This window comes from Tupaia chinensis, unplaced genomic scaffold (assembly GCF_000334495.1).
Source record: "Tupaia chinensis unplaced genomic scaffold, TupChi_1.0 Scaffold000088_1, whole genome shotgun sequence".
Classification (NCBI taxonomy): domain Eukaryota; kingdom Metazoa; phylum Chordata; class Mammalia; order Scandentia; family Tupaiidae; genus Tupaia; species Tupaia belangeri.
The window spans coordinates 4,894,204-4,904,136 of record NW_006159550.1 but is presented as its reverse complement, the minus strand read 5'-3'; the positions used below and the strand labels follow the sequence as shown (position 1 = coordinate 4,904,136).

General features: G+C 45.3%; 1 protein-coding gene across 1 annotated transcript in view; it reads right to left on the bottom strand.

The window, feature by feature from the left end:
* AMPH (amphiphysin) overlaps nt 1-9,933 on the bottom strand; it is a 175,697-nt gene that overhangs the window by 3,046 nt on the left and 162,718 nt on the right. The window contains exons 19-21 of the mRNA XM_006143037.1: nt 8,494-8,703; nt 7,244-7,477; nt 4,876-4,977 (exon numbers count right to left, since the gene is read on the bottom strand). Coding sequence (XP_006143099.1) covers nt 4,876-4,977; nt 7,244-7,477; nt 8,494-8,703 — 546 coding nt within the window. The remainder of the gene's footprint in view (nt 1-4,875; nt 4,978-7,243; nt 7,478-8,493; nt 8,704-9,933) is intronic.

The window sequence follows — 9,933 nt, the reverse complement described above, 5'->3', positions numbered from 1 at the left end:
GTGAGTGGGAACTGTACTTGATGAGATCTATGCTAATTCAATCTTCCCTAGAGAATGAGCCTCAGCCCGAGTGAGTGATCAGGCACTCGGAGGATACAGTTTAGAACATTTATGGAGGAATATCCTGAAAAGGAGAAAACAACAGAGAGATCCTCAAATATGCAGAGCAACTTCTCTGAAGTCCCAGGCTGACTCCAAAGCTGTGTCAAGAACAGGGCAGAGGGGCCAGCAGGTGGCGTGGTAGTTAGGGCACAGGACTCCCACATGACTAACCACAGTTCAAGGCCTGGACCTGGAGACTTGCTTTCCTACTTTCCCTTTCTCTCTGTCTGTCTCTCTATGGTCAAATTAAACAAATGATAATAATGATAATAAATGAAATTAAAAAATACTTAAAAAAAAAAAAAAGAACCCGGCAGAAACAACACCAGGAAAGATGCAAAGCTACATGGGCATCTAAGTACTGACAATGTGTGTGTTGGGGGGTGTTGAGAGTTTGACTCATATGAAGTTTGCAGGGGCCAAGTGGCCTACATAACTTGAGTTTTCTTTTTTTATTTTATTTTTAAGAGGTTTTTGCTATTGGATTTGTGCTCTCATCAGAGAGAGAGAGAGAGAGAGAGAGAGGCAGGATGAGGGAAAGTGAGAAATCGCACCCCAGGGGGGATGCCACACCACAATCCCTTCTCCTTCACTCTCCTCCTGGATCCTGGGCATGCACACACACATGTCTGGTATGACTTTCAAGCCAACGAGTCTGGAACTCAAACTGTGGTCGACCACATGGGAGTCCAGTGACGTAACCACTATGCCATCTGCTGGCCCCCCTAACTTGGGCTTTCTACTGAAATCCTGAATGGCCCTGTCTTAGAGGTAAGGTAGAGACAATGTCCTGGGATTAAGAATTTAAACTAAGGCTTAAGACAAAAGTAAAGCAAACCCACCCTAACAAAGTGAAACGAAGTGCCATGAATTCAACATAATTATCCAGTAACTGAAATATCTTCGAGAAGAAAAATAAACATTCTTCAGGAATAGAAAACAGAATTCAGACTTTCTACACTGCATTATACACATACAGTATCGAAAAATCAATAAAAAATGACTAGACATGAGGAAATAAAGAAAAAATATAATTCAAAGGTAAAAAGCTGAGATGGCCTAGCTTTAGAAATTAACAATAAGAAACTGCTTTTTTTTTTGGAGAGGTTTTTGCTATAGGGTGCATGTGCTTGCTATAAAGACAGAGAGACAGAAAGCAAGAAATCACCCCCCAGGGGGATGGCCACGCCGCAATCCCTTCTCCTCCATTCTCTTGGGCACACATGTGCACACACGCCCGGCGTGAGTTTAAGCCACCGGGTCCAGGACTTGAACCGTGGTCAACTACATGGGAGCCTGGTGACACAGCCATTACACCAACTACTGGTCCCAACAATAAGAAACTTAAAGTTGCTATTAGACATATCTTTACATATATAAACTGGAAAGTGGGGCTGATGAGATAATACCTCAGAACTCTTAGCAAGTAAATAAAAACGGTATAAGAGAACAACATGGAAGCTATGGAACAATGTAAGTATAATATCTGAAACGAAAACGCCACTGGATGGGCCTAACCACAAATCTGAAGTAGCAGAAGCATCGCAATACCTCAAGACAGACCGACGTTTTATCCAACCTGACTACTAGCGAGAAAGAAATACTGACAAAAAGACAGAAAAAGCGCTAGACATCAAGAAGTCTAACATATGTATCACTGGAAACCCAGAAAGAGAGAAGTAAAAAAAAACAAAAAATGAGACAGAAAAAAAAGTTTGTTTTAAATGGTAGCTGGAAGCTTTCTAATATAGTAATAGACATAGGTTGAGTCTAAGAATCTCAGTGAATAGCTTTCTAAGAATAGAAATAAACATAGGTTGAGTCTAAGAATCTCAGTGAATCCTAAGTATAAAAATCACACATAAAAAAAATCCCAAAGCACATTTTTATCAACCTGATGAAAAACCGAAATACAGAGAAATTCTTAAAAGTAGTCAAGGAAAGTCACGCTGCATAGGGAGAAACAAGATTAAACAAATGACAGCTAATTTCTAATTAGAATAGAAATAAACATAGGTTGAGTCTAAGAATCTCAGTGAATCCTAAGTATAAAAATCACACATAAAAAAAATCCCAAAGCACATTTTTATCAACCTGATGAAAAACCGAAATACAGAGAAATTCTTAAAAGTAGTCAAGGAAAGTCACGCTGCATAGGGAGAAACAAGATTAAACAAATGACAGCTAATTTCTAATTATAAACAGTAGAGACAAGAAAACAATAGAACATCTTAAAAGTTGGAAGAATAAAAAGCTTAATTCAGACCTTTCTCTAGTGAAAATATCTTTAAAAATGAAGATAACAAAGACATTTTCGAATAAACAAAAGCAAAGAGGACTTACTGCTAGCAATCAACACTACGGAAATTGCCAAGGATGTTTCTCAAACAAAAAAGAAATGAAACCAGATGGAAACTCAAATTTCAGAGGGAGATGAATAAATACTGGAAATGGTAAACATGTTGGTAAATAAGAAACCAGTCTTAACACACTTATTTCTTTAAAAAAAAATAACTTATGGTTAGTAAAGAATTTTTTTTAGGTTTTGCTTTTCATTTTTTTCTTCATAGGGCTTATGTACTCTCTGGGGAAAGAGGCAGAGAGATAAAGAGACAGGGAAAATGAGAAATCACCCCCTAGAGGGATGACCACATCCCAGTCCTTTCTCCTCCAACCTCTCCCGGGATTTTGGGCACATGTGCAGATGTGTTCAGCATGATTTCCAAGATGCCTGGTCTGGGCTCGAATGGTGGTTGGCCATGTGGGAATCCAGCATCTTTACTGCCATGCAACCTTCTGGGCCCAGTAGAAAACTATTTTATATAATGAGATTTTTAATATCTTTGAAATGCATAGAGATGTTGCTCTTTTGCCTGATAGTAATTAATGCTTTGTCACTTTTCTCTTGAAGATCATTATAAAGTTAAAACAATTTTATTAATCTTTTCAAAAACCAACTTTTCACTTTATTCATTTTATCTATGTCTTTTTATTCTATTTGTATGTGAATTTAATTTTATTATTTCCTTCCTCTCTGCACATTCTACTTAATTTGACATCTTTTTTTTTTTTTTTTTTTGGAGAGGTTTTTGCTATAGGGCGCATGCACTCGCCAGACAGAGAGAGAGAGAGAGAGAGAGACAGCAGATAGCGAGAAATCACCCCCCAGAGGGGATGGCTACGCCGCAACCCCTTCTCCTCCATTCTCCTCTTGGGATCTTGGGCATGCACGCACACGTGCCTGGCGTGAGTTTAAGCCACCGGGTCTGGGACGCGAACCATGGTCAACTATGTGGGAGTCCAGCGACATAGCCATTATGCTAACTGCTGGTCCTATTAATTTGACATCTTTTGATTTTAGGCTTAAAACTTAGATTCGATAATCACTATAGGATACTTTTTTTTCACTTACATTAATTTGACTCCTAAATTACTTAGAAGTGCATTTTCAAACTTTTAACTATTTGGGGCTTTTAAGATTTTGATCTGACTTTGCCATGGTGGAGACTCTTTTTGCTATTAGAACCAGCACCTGCTCTATCATGGTGTCTTATCAAAAGAATGAACACAGTGTTGAAAATTTAAGTCTAAAACTCAGAAGATGTAATGCTTAACTTAATTTTTTAGAGGAATAAAATTTCGTGTCACTCATGAATCCCTCTGAGAACAGTGTGGCAGTTACAGCTCTTTTCTTTAGAAAAACATGTTCATACACAGATTTACACATGCTGAGGAAGGCCGCCTATTAGATCCTGCACATGAACAACTGTTCGTCCATTTTGTTCCCTTACCCTAACATGGCTGTCTGCTTCTGTAACCCGGCTTGCTCTTCACATGAGAAAACAGCTCGTGCTAACCATATAGAAAACCGTATCTGGGAGGACATCCTGTACCTGCTGCAGTCTTTGCTAACTAGCTCGAAACCCTTTGGTTGAGCAATGGAACTGCTTACATGGAAACCCCACGCCCCTCAGAAATAATTAACCTGCTTGATTCAGCTTCTGTAACTGCTTGCATAGAAAACCCTGGTAACTGACCCCTATAAAAAGACTGCTCAGACTTCAGCCAGGGCTGCAGTTCTGACTCTTGGTCCCCCGACCCCGCTCCCCAAGCCTCAGACTGTAGTCACTGGCCAGCTAATAAAGGCACCCTTTAAACTTAATCTGGCTTTGGCGGTCGTTCATTCAGCGGCACTCGACAACAACACTGTGTGCCATCGCAGGAGTTCAAAACTCCGCGAGCAAGAACAAAATGGAAGTTCTCAGCACCTTCCCATCAGACCACACTGCTAGGAGGAGATTCTTTTTAAAGCATCTCTTTAAATTGAGGTATAAGTTAAACATTGTGTGATCATTAGGTGTACAGTCCAGTGAATTCTGAAAAACTCGTATACACATCACCATGCCCCTAAGATAGAAAGTGCAATTTTCCCCACTCCAGGAAGTTTCCACAGGTCTCTTTCCACACCCCCAGATGCAACCACTTTCAAAGACGGGAGTTTTAGTTTAATGCATAGTGTCTGCATTTCCTGTAAACAACATTCCTGGAGAGCGATTGAATGGTAAGAAATGCTCATCCATTTGATAAGAAATAAACAAAGCAGCAGCAACCCAAAGGGCAAGTTAACAATGTGCTATGGTCCTAAGGCCTGAGGCCCTTTCAGGATGGGCTTGCAAACCTCAGAACACAGAGAAATCTGTGAAGTCACTGCACACAACTGACCCTTGGGGACAATCAGTGCGGCCTGAAGCCTCTTCTAATCTTCTCTCTTACCTGGTCGGCTTCTGAATCCGAGGGGACCACCAGCACCACATCGCCCCTTTGTAAAGTGAGTTCATCCGAATTTGCTGCCTCAAAATCATGCAGTGTTTCCACCTGTGAAGGGTTTTTAGAAGAACTGGTTAACTTAGAAAGGAGAGGAGATGTTAAACCAGGGTTTCCCAGTCAGGTTGTAAGTGAAACTCTTGGAAGCATTTTCGAGGATAAAAGGAGGAAGTTATGCATCAGATCTCAGAGAGGGAGAAGGCATCTAACAACAGGAATACTATTGCCTATTTCCGTAATATTGCTGTGTCGTGTGGGGCCATCTGCACTGTTTACTAATGCATGTCCTCTTCCATACCTGAAAGTACTATGTTAATTAACTTGGAATTTAGCATATTTTCAGTAGGGATTTGTGTTTTATTATCATGGATGCTTTATTAGTTGTTTATTGTTCAGCTTAAACTAAAAATGTACCACAGAAAGCTCCTCTAACCCCAACATCTGTGACATAATTAATGAGGAAAACCGTCACTACCATGTTATATGAGAGTTACTACCGCATCAAACACGTGGGTTGTTTTTGGAAATAGACTTCATTTCCCTACCCTCTCCATCTTACCACAGTAACCTGCTTCCCCCTCCCTTTTAAAAAAAGGTTTCTTTAAAATTTTAGAATAGAAATTCAAGAAAAACAAAAGCAGAGGACCAGCAGATGGCATAATGGTTACGTTGCTGGACTCCCACACCGTCAACTACGGTTTGAGTCCCAGACCAGTCAGTGACTTAAACTTGCAACAGGCATGTGTGTGCATGCCCAAAATCCTGAGAGGAGAATGGAGGAGAAGGGATTGCATTGTGGCCACGTCCCCTGGTGGGGGGATTGATTTCTCCCTTTCTGTCTCTCTATCTCTATCTCTCCAGCAAATGCATGTGCCCTATAGCAAAAATAATATAAAAAAAAATTAAAGCTGAAAAAATACTATAATGAATCCCTCCGCATCTGGTACCCAGCTTGAGCAAGTACGTGGTCATAGCCAGTTTCATTTCTCACAGGTGCTTTTCCTAATCCTACCAAGATTACACCTGCTTTAAAATGTGTATTCTGAGGGACCAGCAGTTGCCGTAATGGCTGTGTTGCTGGATTCACATGTAGTTGACCGTGGTTCCAGTCCAGGACCCAGCGGCTTAAACTCACGCTGGGTGCATGTGCGTGTGTGCCCAAGATCCTGAGAGAAGAATGGAGGAGAAGGGATTGTGGCATGGCCATCCCCCTGGGGGATGATTTCTTTCGTCTGTCTCTATCCCTGTCTTTCTGGCAAGCGCATGTGCTCTATAGCAAAAACCTCTCCAAAAAAAAAGATGTATTCTGCATATGGAATCAGTAAATGCCAGGGCTGGAAGTGATGGTGACATCCCCTACTAACGTCTCTGGTGAGAAGTCAGAGGCCCAGGGAGAGAGGTGCATGATGGGCACTAGGTCACGCTACGTCAGGAGGAAGCCTGGCTGGGCACGCTGCTTCCTCGACTTCTCATACTCGCATTCCAATACAACATGGAGGACGCGGTCCCTCATCCGCACGGTTAACTTTCTTCCACTTTAACTCATTCACAAACCTACTCCACCCACCCTACCCCATCTGAGGTGGCAGGGCTGCAGTCACTTTCTAGAAGAGAGAAAAGGAAGTGACTACTATTCAATCTCACCCCCGTGATGACACACCTATTTAAAACCCCTTCTAAGAAAAAGAGCTGGATTTGTACAAAATCGAAGTGTAGAACTCAAGTTCCCCACAGATTCTCCTAGGAAGTGCTGCTGCCTTTAATACTTGGCTCGGGAAGACCCCTCAGTTTACCAAGATTCTGGTGACCCTGCTGAGCAAAACCCGCTCCTATGAATTTATTCTTCCTCTTCATTGAAGCCCCTTGATCAATGTTTCGCTCATTTTTGGGTACATATTGGCTTCCTTCTCCTGTCATGTGCTGTCCAAAGGCCAAACTTGAGGAAGGCCTCCCTTGGCTCTGTTCCAGGAGCACAGTCCAGTCTGGGAGCACGGTCCAGTCTGGGAGCACAGTATTGGGTTAGATGCTCCCAGGAGGGTCACGAGGCGGCAGGTTACCACACATGCCCAGGCCACCATCCTCCCTGTGGCCACCTGCCCGTCAGGTATTCTGTGTCAAAACATGGAGAAAACGACCCATCCTTGCTTGTCCATATGCACGGAAATCCGGCTATCTCCCAGGAGACTAGCCAGAAATGGAAGCACGTCAGAAGGAATATATATTGAAAACGGTAAATCAGAAACCCATGGTTTGGTTAAAGGGACTCAAAGCAAAGACAAGACAAATGACCATGAGATTAAAAATAAAAAAACTAGACCTTGTAGAGGAAGCCAGGAGGCCATTCCTGAGAGGCCGCTCCTGCTGGCTGCTCCGAGGCTCCAGCAGGTGCAGAGGCCGCCAGCACAGCGTCCTCCGGCGGCTTCTGCTCCGCAGACTCGGGGCTTGCAGGGGCTGCGTCTTCGGGGGCTTCTTTGGGCTCTGCACCTTCGTGTTCTCCCTCCCCTTCGTGGTTGGAGGCTGGCTCTATCACCACAGAAGGGATGACCTTCTCCTGGGGACACAAGACACGGGGCTGAGCAGACATTGGGAAGGAGGCTTTGGGGGCCACCTTGGGACCACCTGCGTCCCCTCCCCTCCCCCCAGGACTAACTGCCTCCGGTCCCCACGCCCAGCTGGCTCTCAGCCTTTAGGCCTCCTGCTTTGCCACCTGCCTCTTTCTATCTCTCCTGGGCACCAAACCTCGGGGGTAATTTCTGGGTCCTTGGACCTGGCCGCGCTCTGGTAGTCAAGGCGAGGCGGTTTGCTGCTGTGCGCGCTGCTCCCATGCAGCGCAGAGCGGGCGGGCGGGCTCCACAGCAGGTGCACTGACCAGCCCATTTCCCTTTGAAAATGCCGCACAGAGGGGGCCCTTGGGGCTGCAGATGGGAAGAGCAGCCACGGAGCGGTCACAGTGGCACTGTGGCTTCACCTGAATACTGAGTCTCACACGTGCCTGCCCCTGGGCCGGGGTCCCACCTTGGGGACTTTGTGAGAGTCCTCTGCGTGACCCTGTTCCCCTGGTATTCCCGTTCCCCCCCTGCCTCACCTGAGCATCATCACTTTGTCCCATAGCGTCCATGTCCCCTTTCTGTGCTGAGGCTGTCAGCCACGCCCTGGGTCCTGTGTGGGACCTCACAGCCCAGAAGGGGAGACGCCAGGACTCTCTTTCCGAGAATCTGAATATGGGGTCTTCAAGAAGTTCATGGAAAATGAATATTATGGATAAACTATCCATAGATTTTACCTTTGTTGCCACCAAAATAAACTCATACTTTAATTCCCTATTTCCAGGAACTTTTGAAGTCGCCGTGTGTGTGTGTGTATGTGTGTGTGTGTGTGTGCGCGCATGCGTGTGTGTGGAGACAGACATATCCGTGTGTGTACATTTGCACACATATTTACATCGATTGACAGGTGGATTAGGGACAATGGCTACAGACCTGTTCCCGGCAGAGTGGTCACTGACCCACTGACACGGCGTTTCTCACTGGCACCCCAGGTCTGACGACCCTTCAGGAGGTCGCTTACCTGAGGTGCTGCTGCTTCTGCCTCTTCTGGTTGAGGTCTGTCACTATCTACAGTCTCCATGGCTTCGGTTTCAGTTCTGGCCTCCTCCAAACTTTCTCCTTCCTCAGTAGGGACAGCTGCCTTCTCTGCCTCTGCTGCTTCCACTGGGGCCCCCTCGACTGCTGACACCAGGGCTCCACCAGCCGCCTCAGCCTCAGTTCCAGGGACCATCTGCAAGGTAGAGCCAAAGACCCTTCTTTACCTCCTGGGCCTCCGCTAGGCCTCGCCCTCCACCTACCACTCAAGGCCCTGCCTGTACCTCCTGGGCCTCCGCTAGGCCTCGTCCTCCACCTGGCTTCACCCTCCATCTGCCACTCAAGGCCCTGCCTGTACCTCCCGGGCCTCCGCTAGGCCTCGCCCTCCACCTGCCACTCAAGGCCCTGCCTGTACCTCCCGGGCCTCCGCTAGGCCTCGCCCTCCACCTACCACTCAAGGCCCTGTCTGTACCTCCCGGGCTTCCACTAGGCCTCGCCCTCCACCTGCCACTCAAGGCCCTGTCTGTACCTCCCGGGCCTCCGCTAGGCCTTGCCCTCCACCTCCACCTGCCACTCCTCTCCCCTCTGCTGCGGCCTCTCAGAGTGCCAGGCTCGCTTTGTCAGGGACCGGGTTCCAGATCTGCACACGGCATGCCTGCCTTCTGCTCATCAACGCTGCCTTCCTCCTCCTGATCGTGGGGATTCTACTCTCCACTGTCCTTGCTGTCAGGTGCAGGAGTTGGATTTGAATGTGAGTGACACATGCCATTCCCGAGACATGGCTTTTAGACTATGGTGGTCCTCTCCACAAGCTGTTTACACTTTTGCTAAAAGTAACAAGAGAAGACCTTCGGAGACATCGGAGTTGCAGGATGGAAAGAGCCTGGGCCTAATTCCTGGGTTGTGAAGAAAAGCTCTATGAGCAAAACACCCTTATACAAAGTCAGAATTTAGAAAACCTGTATTTTAGTATCACTTCTTTATGGGGAAGGTCCTAGAAGCCAAATCAAAGAAGGGGGGGAAAAAAAGGACTTTCTCAATGAGAATTTTTGAGAGTAAAGGAAAATAACTTTTGCTGTCAAATATGCATTTTATCATTCTAAGTATCGGTAGAACCATGTATGTTGGCTAGCAAAATGCCAAATTGCCTAAATCAGATTTTGGACTTTTTACTGGGAGAAGCAAAATGAAAAAATAAAAAAAAGACAATTTTATTTCTAAGATTATAGTTAAAAATAAGGGTTTTAGATAGTATTTAAAGCTTGCAATAATAACGAAATAAATAAAGGACAATCCGAAGTTTTAGTTTGGAACAAACTGTTCTGGAGTCCAGTTCTTCAAAACTGCAACATCCACTTGGCAGGTATAACCTGAAAGGTTTAAATCAGAAGGCCTAGGGGAGGAGAGTATTAGACTGAGCTTCCGA